The sequence below is a fragment of the Triturus cristatus genome, chromosome 12 (assembly GCF_964204655.1).
Source record: "Triturus cristatus chromosome 12, aTriCri1.1, whole genome shotgun sequence".
Classification (NCBI taxonomy): domain Eukaryota; kingdom Metazoa; phylum Chordata; class Amphibia; order Caudata; family Salamandridae; genus Triturus; species Triturus cristatus.
In genome coordinates this window covers 164,554,310-164,571,904 of record NC_140595.1, presented here as the reverse complement: position 1 = coordinate 164,571,904, position 17,595 = coordinate 164,554,310, and the positions used below count along the sequence as shown (strand labels likewise).

The following is a 17,595-nucleotide window of genomic DNA, read 5'->3' as shown; positions in this document are numbered from 1 at the left end:
GATCAATGATATGATCTTATATTAAATACTCATTCGCCGATTACTTGCTCTTCTACCGATTATAGATGCAGACAGTCTGCGATGGTCAATTTTTCCATAAGAATCCTCCTTGGAAGGCAGGGTGTCTGTCCATAGACAAGCCGTGACCCGGAAAGTCTGCATATTCAGAGCTCTGCCAGTTCAACATCCGGGTCGTAATGCTCCGCTATTGGGAGATCTTGGTGGGGCAATAAAAACATGCCCAAATAAATTATATCCAACAATTTTGATTTATTAGATCACATTTATTGACTGGCTAGACATCTAGAAGGCAAAGGCTAAGCAGAGGTCACATTGAATGGTCCATAGTACCTTAGCAGTGGATGTTATCAGAAATCAAGCTAACGGGTTTGATATGAGAAAATATCTTTCACACCATCCCCTCAGCCCCAACTACTCTCATATTCCTTTTGTTGACCCTAGGCACTCATCGCTGCCTCCCTCCCGTAGATCGCCTAATGTGCTACGGGTGCCCTGCTGGTGCTTAAGACATGGTCCTCCTGACACTTTAAATGGCCTCTTAATTGACCCATGGGCCTCTGCATCCCAGTATAAACCATGGCAAAGAGAATTACAGCTGAAGAGTTTTACTCCTTGCAGTTGTTAGATGCCCCATCATAAGACGGCAACATTATTTTGACAATATGCTTTGCCTTCATCTTGCTAATATGAATGTTATGAGCCCATTCACACAATCTGTTTTCCAGCCTGAACCAGTTGCGTCCACGCCCGGAGCCATCCCTTTTCACCCTTGCTGGGACATTTTCTGGGGTGATGGCAGAAGGGTTGTAGTCAGCGGCGATTCTCTGCTTCAAGGAACTAGATCCATGGGACATCGGGGAGCACAAAATGTCATCCAAGGTGGGCCAAAGCATTAAACTTTGCATCTGAGGATAAAGACACGTTGAAAAGATTTGCCCTTCTTTGCCAACGTCAGAATTCCAAATTCTATCCCAGCACCTGAGCAAATACAAACTTCACTCATACTTTGCTTGTCTTTGCCTGGAGCTTAATTTCCCAACTTTGTCTTAGTGTGCAGGCAAAGTATAAACTTCTCCAACAACTGTGCAAACCTCTCACCTGGTAGCGCATCCGCCACTAGGCCTCTAGGTCACAGTGACGCTTACCAACACCTATTTACGGAAGGTTGATAGTCAATGGTTTTTCCATCCCAGACTGACTTGAGGCATGGTGGTCCCTGCTAGGAAAAAACACATAGTGATGGCACAATGCTTTATGGCCATTGTGTTTTCACTTTTAATTTTAAAAAAATCTCTGCATCTCCATTGATGAACAGAGCTCCATGTCTGCCAGGTAGGGTATTTAAATGGTCTTCTGCCAGAGGAGTGGAGGCTGTAGCTGCTGACCTGGCGGGCCAGTAGGCTGTCCCCCGAATGGTCTAAATATCCCTGTTTGTGAGTGGCCAACTGCATTCCCAATGGTCTCCCCCGTATTGCTTGCTTTCCTAACATTCCCCTTGGTCCAATCCCTGTCCAGAAACTTATGGCTGCAGAATACCCCCTATACTGGTGGAATTTCCAGAGAACTAAGTTCCATTTGAAAGTGTATGTGTCCGCGCACACTGACTCTTTCAATCGGGGTCTGATATTTTCTCTTTTGCACGTAACACTTTTTGCACCCTCTGAAAAACATTGGTGAGCACGGGTGCATGGAGTAGGAAGGCACTTAACAATCAGCCCACCCATTAAGTATTCTCTTTTATGACTCATCTCAACATCACATATATGTAAAAACATAACCCAATTTAGCGACATTGATCTTGATGAAGCGGACACCTATAGGTAAAAGTCTCTTGCGCGTTTAGGACCGCCCACCACCAAGGTTAGGCAGAAGGGGTGGAGGGCTTGGTTGGCTTTCCAATAATGTACACTTGATTTTATGCTAGCCCAAATCCCTAGGATCAAACAACCAAAGTGCCCTTTCGATGAACCACCGCCCCAGACGTGGAACTTTGGAGTGGTTTTCCATGGCGACTAGGCAACCTGAGCTGATGTTTGTGCTGTTTTTCCAGAGTATGAAAGAAAATCAATAGGGAGGGTGGGTGGTGGGATGAGGTCAGAGACTGACAGAACCAGGAACAAAGGAGTGGAAACAAAAGGTTAGAAGGTCAAACCCGTCTGCCTCTACAAAAACAAACTGTTTAACAGGGCCAGGCGAATGCACCCACACTGAATGCTAAATATGCAGTTTCGTTTTCTAAATATCCGCTATGAATATTTATGAGGTAAATGTACCTGTAATGACATTCAGTGGAGACTGTTTGCATATTCTATAAGCTGGACTGTATTTTAGTGGTCACTAGTCAGAAGCCTGCCTCTACTATTTAAAGATTTGCCTCAAACAATTTAAGTATTATGGTTAACAAAAAGTTGATAGGGTGTTTTCTGCAAACGTAGAGAATTAATTGTAAAAACTGCAAAACAAATGCGGTTTCAAGCAAGTTCAGCTTTCACATGAAAATTAGGATTTCCCAAGTGTGTTGTCCGTAAGTGGCATCTGTGTTGGATCACTCTACAGGAAAATGTAAGCAAGGTGCCCACCTCTATATGAAATGCTCATGAGTAACCAACGCAACAAGGTTTTGGAGGCTACCAACTAAAAGGCTAGTTATCTCCCATGGACAAGATGTTTATGAGTTACCAGCATGATACAGATTTCTCGAAAGAGAAAGCTAAACGAGGGATGAACTTAAGCACAATCTTTTTTAACCAACTAACACTTGTGAGCAAAAAAACAGCACCAGTGTGTAGGGTTAGGAGAAGCATGAATCCCTGAGGTTAGGGGTGTACTGTTGAAGTTCCCCATTATAGACCCATGAGATGGATCAATAGTCGGGAACTTCACCAGTTACACTTGTGTCATAAGATCCTTGCATACCCCTAAATAAAATGCACCCTTCCTTCACAGATGATGCTTCATTATCTACGACCATCCACTTAATACCGTGAACTCCTCTATTGGAAACACTTAAGGCACAAGGCATTTGTATAATAATAATGGGCAGATCGAGCCCTACATTTTATGTTTCACTTGAGACAGCACACAAACTAGGGCATGAGCTCTAGCCAGGTCTGGACTGGCCATAGCGGGCACTGGGCATTTCCCCAGTGGGCCGCCAGGGTTGGGGGCAGTTTTGGGCCCCTGGGGGCCGATTTTGTTACAGGGCCGTCTTTGCAGCATAGCTGCAATATTGGCCGCTGTAACGAAATTGGCAGAAACCGGCCCTGGTAAACAGCTCGGCCGCACCCCCAAACCCCTGGGGAGCTGGCCAAGCACTTTGCCAGGGCCGGTTTTGGATCTAAGTCCGGCCCTGGCTCTAGCTTATGAAAGATATTGTTTTCAACAAGGGACTTGGAGCCCATTCATTGCTTAAAATTCGTCAGTTTCATTGCCACTGTCACATGCTGCCTCCTAATTGGACAGCGCGTGCCAGCGGCACTTCCTCTTCTATCGCTTGAGCATGGACCAAGTACTGATTGCTTCATCGTGCTTAGAGCCCTTCCGCTGCTGGTGCTGTGATTGAGGTACTATTTCTCTTTCTAGCTAGCACAGTCATCCTTGTTGTTCTGCCCTCCCATTCCCCAACCCTTTTGACCTTGTCGCTTTTTCTGTCCCACCTCCCAGTGTCTGTGTTGCTTCTTCCTTCCCACCGCCCCACCCTCCCGTTGTCCGTGTTGCTTTTTCCCTCCACCCTCCCATTGTCTATGGTGCCTCTCCCCAGACAGCGTCCACCCTCCTGTTGTCCATGGTGCCTCTTCCCTCCACACTCCTCAGCCTACCATTGTCTGTGTGGCCCTCCTCCCCCTTTCGCATTAATAAAAAAAGCACAATGACATGGCCAACGCTTTTTTTTTTTGCCTCCCATTGCTGCGTCATAATACTTATAAAATTTGCTTTTAGCCATTCTTCACGGCAGCCTCGTTCTACATACAACATGGCTGAAAGACATTGCCAAAGTCAATAGGTCTCACATGAGCTAAAGCTATTGACTTTGCCAGTGCTTGTTTAGCTTCAGTGGCTGCAAGAGAAAGTGGGAGTAACAGTATAAGTAGAGTCTCTGTCACTTCAAACAAGAATTGTGATCTAAGGACCTCTCTCAAAGAAGTTCAACAATCCTACTTGTTTGGTCATGTTAGGAGGCGGTTGACAGGCTTTGAGCAATGAAGCATGGCGGAGAAAATGTTGATGCTCATGGGAAACTTTTATGTTATAATGAAGTGACGCAATACCATACAAGATGCAGACAAACAGAGCTACAGCACTGATGGCAAATGCTCCTGTGGCTCAATATTTAAAGCCCACCTTGATTTCTGACTTTAGGCTACATTTCTTTTCATTTCGTTAATCCTGACATTTTGATGAGCCGCAAACATGTTTTGTTCCTAATACTAAGACTGTGACGTTTTCGAAGTGCAGTACAGTGTTACTCACAGGCATGACGTATCCTGAGCGGTGCCAGGGTTGGCTCGGCAATAAGATCCAAAGCACGGCTCTCAAAATATGTCACAGAAGTAACACAAAAAAGGGCATGTAAAGGTGTCTTAAAAACTCTTACATTTTTTTTTTAATTGTCTTTTTTAAACATTTGTGTGTCAGTGAAGAACATTAAATGATATCGCTGTCACTTTTCAGAGACAGATCCCAAGTGGTTTATATTCCCCCTTTCAATTCAATCCAGGATATATATATATATTTTTTGCATATTTATATAGCGCGAACTCGACCATGAAGGCATTGGAGCGCTTTACACGAGCACCGTATTTACATTACACATTTAGGCATGGGGAAATTAAGTGATTTGCCCAGAATCACAGGATGTGGACGCGACCCCGAGGCTCGAACCCTGGTTTCCAGCACCAAAGTCGGCAGTCTAGCCGACGGACCACATCCTCACCTGCGGAGTACCTCAGGGATCTTCTTTGACTCGCACGCTTTTTAATATTTATGTTGGCCCTCTGGCAAAGATTGTGGAGCTTTATGGTTTTGAATATTGTCTTACACTGACGACACCCAATTGGTGATATAATTTGGACAAAACCTTGAGGTTAAGAAGCTAGGTTTGTTGGTTGTATGTGTAATGTGCCATCCTGAATGGAACAGAACTGCCTCCAACTTAACAGAGAAAAGACAGAAATGTTATCATTTGACAAAGTGAATCAGATCTGGCCACAAGGCTGGTGGCCTCTGGGAGTGGGATCTGTCCCTTGCCCAAATAGGGAGGTTAAATACTGGACATTTGATTGAATGACAAGCTTTCTATGAATAATCAAGTCAAGGCTAGCTGAGGGTCTTGTTTTGGTACTTTTTATCTTCTCAGGAAGGTTTTTCCCTGACTTCCCCTTAACTGTGGGAAGTCCGTCATACAGTGTCTTATAATTAGTCGCGTAGACTATGGAACTGCTCTCTTGGCTGCTATGAAGGATATCCAGGTGATTCCAAATACGGCTGTCTGTATGGTCTGTCATCTTCCTCTGGGCTCCCCTTCAGAGTTGATTTTAAGGTCATTAAATTGGCCCACCAGTCAAAGAAGCTTGTATAGTCAAGCTTCTTTTCCATGCCTATAGAGCCCTGCACAGACAAGGTCCGTCCTATCTTGGTGCAAGAATTAGGTTCTACCACCCTGCCAGGAGTCTTGGATTATCCAACACCGCACTTGCCTCTCCCCGTTGCAATCGAACAGCTCGTAATGTGGGTCACTCTTTCTCAAACCTCTCTCTACATTATTGGAATACGCTGTCATCACAGATTCCCTCTTACCAAAATTTTACAACTTTAAGAAAATTATTTTAAAGTTTTTAGAAGGTTTGACAGCCACCAGTCCTCTAGAATGAAGCTTTAGCACCGGTAAATTCCTGTAGAAGTGAGTTGTTCACTCTATAATGAATTATTTTAACATATAACATACCATACCAGAACATAACAGAACATAACACTGTATAGAGTGGTATTTATGAAAATTATAGTTTATAAATATGAATTTAGAAACCTTCAAGAATACCTTAATTTTCATTGTTATGTTCAATTTTGTTACGATATATGCGGCACATCAATATTATCTATTAAAGGAATATTAGTGAGGAGGTTTTGTGGAATGTAAATACTGAACTGAATTATTGAAAAGCACTGGTCGGTCAATGAAAATGAGACACAATGAAATAAAGTGATTTGCCTAGGATCACACCGTTTGCTCAAGTGGAGATTTAAGCGGAGGTTCAAAAACACAAAAAAGCTAAATTTACCTTTTCCTTTTGTTGTTGGTGGGAGAAATTGATGGTTTCCAAACCCTCTATTTTTCTCTGAAAACGGGGACTTTAGTGTAGGATGTGGTCTCAAGCAGGTTACCAAATTCACAAAAACATTTTTGTACAGTGCTTTTCAGTTAAACAAAAACCCAAACCAAGGAATGTACTGTTTACCTATTTTATTTACCAGTGAATTGTTTTGTCATTATTATTAATCTAATACATTAAAAACATTTCTTCATGACTTTTATTAAAAAAATATTGTTTTTACAATACATAATATACTTAAAACCTTTTGAAAAAGAATGTCCTGGTTATTCTGTAACATTCCTTTGTTTGTTTTTCCAGAACATGTAAAATTATCACATACAGCAGAGGCCTTGTATCAATTCAACCAATGCAAAATAGCTCATTTTGTTTCTGTGACACAGTCATGAAAATAAAGGATGTTGCCAGCAGACAAACTCCTATTATTCTCATCTAACATTAACCTTTCCTTTAAATACCTACTCTGAGAGGGAGGGGGAAATCAAACGAGGTTGGAGGGAAGTAGAAATAACAGAGAAGGGCTTAGAGCTTAAAGGTGAGGCGAAGATGTCTACACCACCTATTTGTATCTGAAGAGTGATTTGCACGTGTGATGGATGTAGGTTCCATTAAGACATCTGCAGCAGCTTCTTTGGCCTTTGAATCCTCCAGATGTTGAGTGTTCCTTCAACAGTGCAGTGCTCGTGGGAGAGAGCTGGGGTGATCATGGGGCTTAATGCTATCAGTTCCTCTGTCTCACTTCACGGGTCCCTTCTCCCTTGACCCTTACATCCTGCGTCCTCTGGCATCGTTGGTGGCATCAGTCCATCACCCCGCTGCCTAGGTGAAAGCAGGTGGGATAGGCAACCTTCGCAGCTGTTTCCAGCCCTTTTGATTCCAAGCGGAGAGTTCCCAATGTGCGTCATATGATCCACCTGCCCTGAGAAATGACCAGGATCTCTATTTCTCAGTACAGAAGATGGCAGTGGCCTACTGCATGGAGCTGTAGAGAGTGGCGGCCATTTTTCTAGCAGCCAAGCACTGCCCCCTGGTTTCCTAGTTATAATAGTGCATAACCTATTGTATGGGAATCTTCATTTCCCATTTGAAGCCAAAGCACAACGCTCTGTGATTAACTCTTACACGAGCTAAATGAGTTGACTGTGTTCAATAAATATGATGTTAAATCAACCTGATAATATACACAAATATAAACAGTACTTTAAAAAAAAATACAAAGGTAAGCACAAGGGAAGTCGAGGCACATTATCAAATATGTTAGTAAACTAAAGAAGTCCCATCAATCCCAAAAAGTTTGCACTTGGGTACAAGAGTCCACGAGACCCATGTGAAGCGCCACTTGGTCGCAGATATTAATTCACATGTCCTGATATTTTACTTAAATTTACAACGAAAACGTTCAAGCAGGAAAGCACGCTTCTAAACTTTAGGTATGTGATTAGTTGTACAGCATTTTGCAGGTTTTTTTGTGTTTCAAAAACGTGATTGTGAAGAGAGAACAACAGCTCGCCACTAGCTGGGTGCAAGCCAGAGATCTTCCCATGGGGAATCTTGAGAGTTAAAGCAAGAATCCTCTTCCTCAGAAAGAGCATTAGGTCTGTGGCATAGGGACCCGTGTCCGGATTAGCTTGGCATGCTCCTTCCAGGTCTACCATAGAATATGCTTCCGAATTCATCATAGGCCGCAGCTGTGCCTAATTTGTAAAATGAGTGCTGTATGATGACGTTTTTCTGAGCAGCCGGAGCGGCCAAGTCCAAGAGTTGCTGAATGCCAAGCACCTCGCGCCTCTTTCTTCCACCACGTTACACGTCTCTGAAAATCACTATTGCAGGTTCTTTTTCATCCCTGTGTTCTCACTGTTTTCCTATCTTTCGCTTCCGTCTTCTTTCTCCCCTTCTCTCACTTGCTCTGGGTCAAAGTCTGATTACGAAATATGTGCGCTCTTACCCAAAAACGAGTTCTGGTGCCCCACACCTGCACAGGGCGGCCCATCTACAAGTGTAAATACGCATGCGTTGCAACCCCCCCCCCCCCAAGTGGTTCCGCCCGCAGTACTCCTGCCTCTCTGCTCCCAGCACATCCAGCGTCCGGGCCCCTGGGGGAAACAGATAGATTAAGCCCATTTAGGACCTGAATCAATTTCAAAAGTGAATTAGCAGCTGCTTCCCGCCTGTCAAGGGACAGACTGTACTAACGAAGCAGAACTCCGGGGCCCGTCCTAGGGGCTCACTGGCTGACGCTGAACACGCTGCAGACAGCCTTGTGTACGCTTCCCCATCAAACAGGCGCTTCGCGCAAGAACCCCACTCCATGCTGTTACTTGAAGCGTAAAAGGCCATTTTATTAGGACATGGTTGCAATCATTTAGACTTAATTTGACAGTAAATAAATGCAATAAATATACTTTCCCCAACCCATACCGACTCATTCTCCTTTCATCCATTCTCAAAACCATCTCACCTGTTAGACTCTTCCCCCACTCACTCGGTGACCTTCTTCCTCTTCCCATTCTCACCTTCACTTGCCCTCCAAGCATCCTCTGTGTAATTTCCTTCATTGGTCATTGCTTCCCACTCCCGCTATCAGTCACCTGTGTACCGTTCTCCCCCCCCCCGAGGGGTGGATCCGCCCGTATGTGACTCCCCACCCCTCCAAAGTACCGTGACGCCTCTACTCTGCAACCTGCCCTAAACTGGCACGCTCAGCCCAAAATATATCCCAACCCTTCGCTTAACGTCTGTAGGGTGGGTGGGCGGACAAACTTTATTTTCCCCCCGGTGGTGCTCAGGTGTCAGGAAGAGGCCGGATCCTCCTCTCCTGACACCTTATATACCCTCCCAACTCCCGCCCCCCTCCTTCACTCCTATGATCCCACCCCCACCTTGTCCTTCCGGTCGTTGCGCGAATACCCCGGCGGAAGACTGGTCTGCGACCTTTCTTCCCCCGGGGGCCGTCATTTAGGCTGGAAATCCACGGCACTGCGACAGACGTTCAGTCACCTGGTGCAGCCCTGTTATACTCAGGGCCGGACTGCCCGTAGCGGGCACCGGGCGTTTCCCAGTTGGGCTGCCAGGGTGGGGGCCGGTTTTGGGCCCCTGGGGCCATTTTTATAACTGGGGGTCAGCAATATCGGACCCCTGTAACAAAATCGGCCGAAACCTGCCCCAGCAAACAGCTTGGCGGCACCCCCTTCACCCCAGGGGGGCCTGGCCGAGCATTTTGCCTGGGCCGGTTTCAGTTACCAGTCTGGCCCTGGTTATACAAGTCTGTGGGGCTCGGTGAAGATTACTGTAAGTAGAACCGTACTTTTGCTTTTGTCCACAGATTTAGTTTGAAAAAATAGTGGAAAATTGCATATTTTCGTTTAAGCAACTCAACGTTACTTCCAGCCTAGTCTTTTCTGTGTGGTTAAACTTGGTCCCAGTGGCGCTGGAATCGTGGGACCCACGTTTGAGCTTTCGCTTGTCCACTTAGAGCATTACAGTGAACACATATATGTGCACTTGGAACCACGCTGCACCTGATCGAAGAGGCCCAACCGGGTCAAAACCGGTGGTGAGCTGCTTGAGTTTGGGTTAAGAGATGACCTGCTTTGGCAGCTCAGGCTAGACTGTTCATATTTGAGCAATACCAGACCTGACTTGCACACGACTGCGTGTAATCTGATGGGGCATGGAGGGCAAAAGAAATATGGGTTGGGATGCTATTCTGAACGATTGGAAGTGGTTTTCTATCTGTAGCATTCCTCCCATCCCCTTTAGTGCCCCATGTCTGCTTTGCCCCACTGGAATGCTTATTGCTTGGTTTCCACAGTACCCTTTCAACATGCGTTGGCAAGTAATCCACTTGTTACCCTTCTTTACAATGCCTTTGTAGGCAGGGCCTTGTTAACAGCATTATAGGCACCCGGGCAAGGCAGTGCACTGGACCCTGCCTACACAACCGCTCACAGGAATAAAAATGGTTTACAGAAATTAGTGTTAAATTCTGGTCTGCATGGGGCCCCAATGCTCATGGCCCTCCCCCGGCAACGGCCCAAGCGAGCCCATGCGTTAAGATGGCACTGCAAGTCTCTCATTCAAAATTATACCTCACTTGCTTGGGTGTTCAAGGCAAATCACCTAAAAACATATATAAACAAAAATATAGCGCCTAGCGCTCGCTGTGCTAACCCCTTAAAATCTATGATTTTGGCCTTTCCCAGTCGCAGGCCCTTGGTCCACTGACACAAGTGAGGTATCATCTTACTCGGGAGACCGAGGGGAATGCAGGGTGGTAGGAAAATTGTGCTGATGCGGTGATCCCAGACAGAAATGTTAAGAAAAATGTGCATTGTTTAGCTAAATTTGAGGTTCGCAGATGATTTTGAGAAAGAAAACGATTGGGGGTCCACACAAGTCACACCTCCGTGACTCCCCTGTGTGTCTAGTTTTCAGAAATGTCTGGGTTTGGTAGGTTTCCCTAGATGGCCGCCTAACCTGTGACCAAAACCTTGGAAAACCAGGTTGTTTTGTGATACATAATTTGAGGTTTGCAGGGGATTCTTGGTAGGAAAACATTGGGGGATCCACGCAAGCTAGACCTCCTTGTACTCCTCCAGATGTCTAGTTTTCTGAAATGTCTGTGTTTGGTAGGTTTCCCGAGAGGGCCGCTGAGTCTGGGACCAAAAATACTGGTGCCCGCCTTGCAAAAACAGGTTGTTTTGTCATAGATAGGGGGCACCTGCGTTTTTGGGCCGGGCCTCGGCGGCTATCTAGGGAAACCTACCAAACCCAGACAATGTCTGAAAACTAGACACACGGGGGATTCCAGGGATGTGTGCTTGTGTGGATCCCCCATCGTTTTCTTACCCAGAATCCCCTGCAAACCTCAAATTTAGCTAAATTATGTCATATTTTCCTCACATTTCTGTTTGGGAAGGTTGTAAGATCACTACACCGGCACAAATTTACCACCACCCAGCGTTCCCCTCAGACTTTGGATAAAAATGATACCTCACTCATATGGCTGCCCAAAGCAGTGTCAGCCTAATAACGTATAAAAATCGTCCCTTCTAGACCCACTTTGGTTCTCCCTTAGTTTTTCACTTTATACGTTTATAGGTTCTCTGCTTTGGGCACCCACACAAGGGAGGTATCATTTTTTTTTCAGGAGACTGAGGGAAACGTAGGGTGGTGGGAAATTTGTGCTGGCACAGTGATCCGAAAAAATGTCCACCCCGAAATATGAGGAAAGTGAGAATTGTTTGCCGGGTATTCTGGGTAATAAATACTGGAGTATCCACGCAAGCCACACAGCCAGCTAAGCATCGTCCAAGCACATCGCAAGCCAAGTGACAGTCCACCCACACTGCCAGACTTGTGCCATCCATGCAGACCGTTAGCCAACCGACAGTCCACACATACTGCCAGCTAAGCACAAGTCCACACACACACCCCCAGCAAAATGCAGGTTCACACACACCCAGGCAAACACCAGTAACACAGACTGTCAGAGGAACTCCAATTCACACACACACAGAAACTTTCACTAGTGTCTAATAGTGTTCTGCCCCCCTTAGGAGCAGGTGTGCTTAAGAATATTGCTGATCTGCCCCAAGGGCAGCTAAAATGTGTTCACAAAAAAAGGGAGCTACCCTTGCCTAAGGGGCCACTCCCTGACATGCCCATAATCATTTCTCTGGTGCCTAGTGGGGGTTTCTGCCCCCGGAGGGTGCAGATCGGTGTGATAACCCCCACCTGCCTGCCGGGGGGGGGCAGAAAGACTGTCCCTTTTGTGTTGGGGGTTGAAGCATTGGCATGCCCATTGTGGGCAGCCCCCATCCCTCTTTTATTAAAAAACAAATCTTCCTTTGTGGCTAATGGGTTTGTTCAGGGGCTATTGCCCCCAGCTGCACCCCAAGGGGGTGGGGGGCAGAATGACTGTGTCAATTTTTGAGGGATGGTGGCATCATAATGCCCATTTAGGGCAGCCCGCACCACTAAGTGAGAGGATCCCTGCTTGGGGATCGCCCTCCTGGGGAAATCCCCAAGCAGGTATCCACTAGGGAACAGTACCATTGAAAAGAGGAGATTCTCCCCTTTCCACTGGTACCTCTCCCGCTGAGATAGCCCCACAAGCACCGAAGCATTGAAACTGAGACGAGACAATCAGCTAATTTCAGTTTCATAAATAATGATGTCAGCGCGTCATGACCATGACCTTCATTACATATGAAAAAAAGAAATGCCTCGGGAGGTTGGAGAAGCACTTCCTCACCTCTCTAGGCCAAAAAAAAAAGGAAAGCCCTCTACTGAAAACAGCAGAGGGATTATGCTGTGGTGTGCCTAGGATGTAACGGTTATGGCACACCAGTGCTGCAGCCATGTACGTAACCGTTACGTCCATGGCACGGAACGGGTTAAAGTCTGACTGACCTATCACTATACAAGAGCAAACCTTTAGTTAACAGAAAAAAGGAGCTTGCTCTCTTTGAACACACTTAATAGTTCAATTTCTCTCCACACATTCTCCTTTACCATGCCTTCCCTTGTGAAAAAAACAATACATTGTAATGAACTTTTTTTTATTTTTTCCATTCTGTCCCCATTCATGTAGCCCTAGCAGCAATGGATACTCTTTCTCGTGAATACTTCCAAATGTGTTTGTTTTCATCACATCAAAAGAAAAGCAACTTTATATCCCTTATATGTCCTTTCCTAATCTTTGCTAGGTCTACACTGGTTCTCTAGGGATCTCTCAAAGTTGGTGGTCAGTAAAGTCCAGTGCATCTGGAGGCAATGTCATCTTGTAGGACTTGAATTGTAGGTCCAGCAACCAGCATGGTGAGGTAGACGGTAGAGAGTTGTCATCATGGAGTTATACTATGGTGGCATTCTAACATGCCACATCTTTTTAAACAGGTTGACTTCATCAATTCTGGTGATACCTCTGCTGTGCTAGGAAGCCTTATGCTAGGGCAGAATTTTACACAAATGTGCTGATTATTTCCATTCGTACATATAGCCAGTGATGTCAACTATTGTATCACTTATTTAACTAAATCCCCTGTTAGCCATTGGCCCTCTCAAATAGTGCTCTTGAATTATTTTGTTGTTATTCTGCTAGACGTTATTTTATGTATCAACTTTCCTTCCTGTCAATGAAAACTTCTTTGCATTTTTTCTGGGTCACGACCACCATCAAATAGTTCTGCTCTGTTTGAAACTGTTTACCACCTGCACAATATTAATTATTTTGAGGCATCCAAATACTTTATCACGTCCCCTTCTCTTGTGTCCATGCTGTATATTTTTAGAGGTATTTATTTCTAACTTTCATATTGATTACATAAAAGAAAACATCTTGAAGAAACAGAGTATAGTCAGCACTACTTTTTGTTGTGTCCTAGCCTATGAAGATTGGACCAATTACAGTTATTTGTTAATGTACAACAGAGGGACAGTGCTATGATGGAGTCATGTTGTGAATGGGTGGGTGGGGCCAGGTTGTTCCCAGTTCCAGATGTGGAAGATGCCCATGTTAAAGTTTTCTAGGTTAAAGTCTGCAGTGTCTCAATCGTTGTAATAATCCCTCTTCTGGATTATTTCCACTCTGTCATTGTGAACTCCAGCACTGAATTAGTCCTATTTACGTTTTTTATGCAAGTATTATGTCACATAAACCCAATCATAGAGTTGCACATATGTTGCATTATTGGTTTCACTTACAATTACACTTTTGCAAAATATTCTGATGTCGGAGACTGGTATGAGTATGAAGTGTCACAGAAGTTACAAACCATTATATAGTGCAGATATTTCACTATGTTTTGTACTCAGTGGCATGCCACAATTATGGTTTGCATGCAGATGACCAACAATACAATCAGCAGGTTTCATGTGTGACTTTTGTTCTTATTGGCATACATTGTCTACAATTTTCATGCAGGCAACCACACAGACGCAATTCACGTACTTTCAAGCATATCATATGTATTCCATATGGAAAAACTGTGCAATTCTCCACACTTCTATACTGAATGCAGTATTGAAAATTGGGTCTGACCAATAGTGTTTGAATACGTTTGAAGCGTACCAGGTACTTTGATACATTAGGGTATTTAACTAACGTTGTTCTAAAGATACTGCAATATCGCTACCTCTTAGCTCAGGGATTTCAGATGTAAGCTCTGTGTCAGAGGGACTTAGTTGTCTGTCCTTTTACCTAAAATTTCTGTTGGGTCAGCACAACATTGTTCACAGAACTTGTCCATTTTGTTGCTTTAGAAATGTAAGAGTCAAATGCTTATGCTTCCTATTGGACGCAAGCTATCCCTCTTGGTTAAGATCTGCTCTTCAGTGATCTCTACACATTACCAGCCTGACCCCAGGCTGGTAAATATATCTGCACCCTTGATGAATTTAACTATATTTATTAAGGCTTTAAGGAATATAGGTTTAATCCTGAGATTATGGGATTGATGCTCTATGGAGGACCAGATGTATCGCCGACACTTGTTTCCATATGTCTTGCATTACATAGGTGTGCCTATTGCTCACACCTCCCAGACTATGAATGTATGCACTATTCTTAGGACCAGGTATGAGGTGGAGGTGTTGTAGATTCTCAAGAGGGTAACTAAAGGTCAAGAACACTCAGATCTTTTTTTGCCACAGAAGGCAAATAGTGCTGGCAATTAGAACTTAATTATTTAACTTGTTTGCCTACAATATTCAGTTTAGTAGGGATAAGCTGCCACATACTTTACATGTTTTTACTGTGATTACCTACTTCCTTTGCAACATGCAAATAATGAAAAGCATATCTTAAAAATATTAAAAATTAAAATTCTTCAGCCACTTTCAAATGTGGAATGCTTTTGGATAAAGATAAATAATTTGTTTTTTGAAAATAATCTGAAAGGAATTCAGATTACTCTTCTACATACATTGTGCTTTACTTTCTAAATGGCAAATAACATTTTTATATGTAGTTAATTTTAAATATTCAAAAACAAAAAGAAAACAATGTCTGCTGTGTAACAGTATACTAACTCTGTATTGCAATCTTGCAAGACACATATACTATATGTAACTCTCCAAAGCTACAATCTCAACAAATGCGTACACCCTGCAACCACACATTAGGCATTGATTTCCTAAAAACAGTGTGTACACACAGTATGTTTGTCTTATTTTCATCAGTATTGTTAATGCAACCTACTCGTTTTACAATATTCACTGCTCAGACCTTGAAAATAGGTATATCCCAACTCATGCAACATTTTAAAACTGAGAATAAAAATAAACCACTCCAAAACAATACATTCAATGCCTAATTTCATATTGTACACTACCTAATATGCGTGTGCGTTTCAGTTAAGTGATTATGTAGGGATGAACAATAAAAGCAAGGGCATACCTCACGTTAAAATGTCCTGCCTTTCTAGTTTTTGTGGTGTAGTCACTGTCAAAAGTTTAGTCAACATTATCTTCATTTCAAGTTTTGTTTTTTAGAGGAATTATTTTGTCCAGTGTGACCTCTAGGCATTTTTTCACCAAAATGTTCATGGTGATAAACTGTCTAGCAAAAAGAGAATGATTTTTATTTGTTTGTTTCAGAAAAATCTGTGAACAACCGAAGAAGGTTTCAATAATATGTTGGAATAAATGTCTAAAAAAGTTTGCCAAAGACTTTTCTGCTAAGTAGCCGAGTGTTACATGTTTTCCTCCTAAAATTATTTTAACGAAAACCTAACCCCTTCATGATCTTTTGTTTTATACTCAACTTTAAAACGCCTATGAAACCATATTTCCACAATTTCACTTCACCGCTTTTCAAACACATCTTTCTTAGTATAATAGTTTTCATTATGATTCTTTGTGCTTCACTTTTATTATTATAATCTTTATAGAAATTGTTCAGATAAATTGTTAAAGATAAAAGTTGCACTGCTGAAGATGCTACCTTTCTTATAGTTCTTGGAATTAGTACAACATTCCTAATAACGTATGGTGGACATTAGATGTGTGTATCAGTGCATCTATTTATACTTCTATCATCTTAATTTCTTTCCTAGGAGCAGCTGTGTTAGCACAGGAAGACGATTTAGCCATGTCTCTTCATTTTATGAACTTTGGTGCAAGCCCATTGTCGTGTGGAGAGGGCAAGATGGATGGACTGAAGAATAATTTCATTGAGAACCCACAATACTTCTGTGATGCATGTAAGACTCACTATGGGCTACCTTCCAAAAGTAAATTGAAAAGCTATTGGTAGAAACAGATACTCCTGTCAAAAATCTTACAACCATTTTCCAGGGTTACTGTAATGAATAATGAGTGGCTCGCAAAGCTGGAAAGATTTCCATCCATGCAACTTCATGTTGTTGGTCCAAAAAGTCACTGGCTTTAAAAATGTTGTGCATGTTATGATATTTTGGAAAGAGTTTGTAGAAAAATCCTGCATTAATCCAACAGAAATCCGAATACGAAAAAGCAGTCTCTTCTAAAAAGGTTTTTGCGGGAAATGGTTCTGAAAAATAAATATTTTCGCCCAGCAGCAAAGTTTTGCAAAGTTTACAATACAAGAGTAGGAATAGCATTTTGCAACCTTCAGAATATGATCGTTTTCTACTGACACGCTTCCGTTTTGATCTATTTTATCTTCTCCTTGCTCACCCCGAGGGAGTGACAAAGGTCCGACCTTGCCCTTATGCGGTTGCGACAATAGGTCTCCGCAGGACGTGATCGATTTTGTAATGTTTTGCAGTTTTTACGAGACCGAGGAAAATTTATCTAATCCCACTTTAAAAATCCCTAAATTCTTTTGAGTACGTCCCGCTTCTTCATTTTTAGCTCTCCTTTCAGGGTCCACGTTATGGTACGTCCTTAGCTTTTTAAAGGCGGCTGTTAGGCTCAGATCGAGCTGTGATTAGAACTTTATGTTTATCAGGCTGCTAGATCTTCTTTTTTTCTTTTAACTTATAATATGTGTGAGTTATTTGTATGTCATCTGTTGTCTGCTTATATTAATTGGTTAGGGGCATTTCGTTCCTTTTTTTGTCTATACTGTTTTATTTGTGACTTTTATGGTTTTTATCTGAAAAGCTGAATAAAGTTTATGATGATGGTGACCTTCAGAATACACATTTGAGAACGTAGGCTTAGGGAAACTGTGGATGCAATTGAAAGGTTTCCCACCACTAGGAATGATCAGGAGAGTTAAGGCAAGCAAATCATTATTTGACAGTGTGCAAAAGAT

At 43.1% G+C, this 17,595-nt stretch overlaps 1 protein-coding gene across 1 annotated transcript in view; it reads left to right on the top strand.

Annotated features, from left to right (window-relative positions):
* Positions 1–17,595, top strand: part of NTRK1 (neurotrophic receptor tyrosine kinase 1) — a 351,958-nt gene that overhangs the window by 257,592 nt on the left and 76,771 nt on the right. Inside the window, exon 12 of the mRNA XM_085637927.1 lies at positions 16,412–16,558. Coding sequence (XP_085494053.1) covers positions 16,412–16,558 — 147 coding nt within the window. The remainder of the gene's footprint in view (positions 1–16,411; positions 16,559–17,595) is intronic.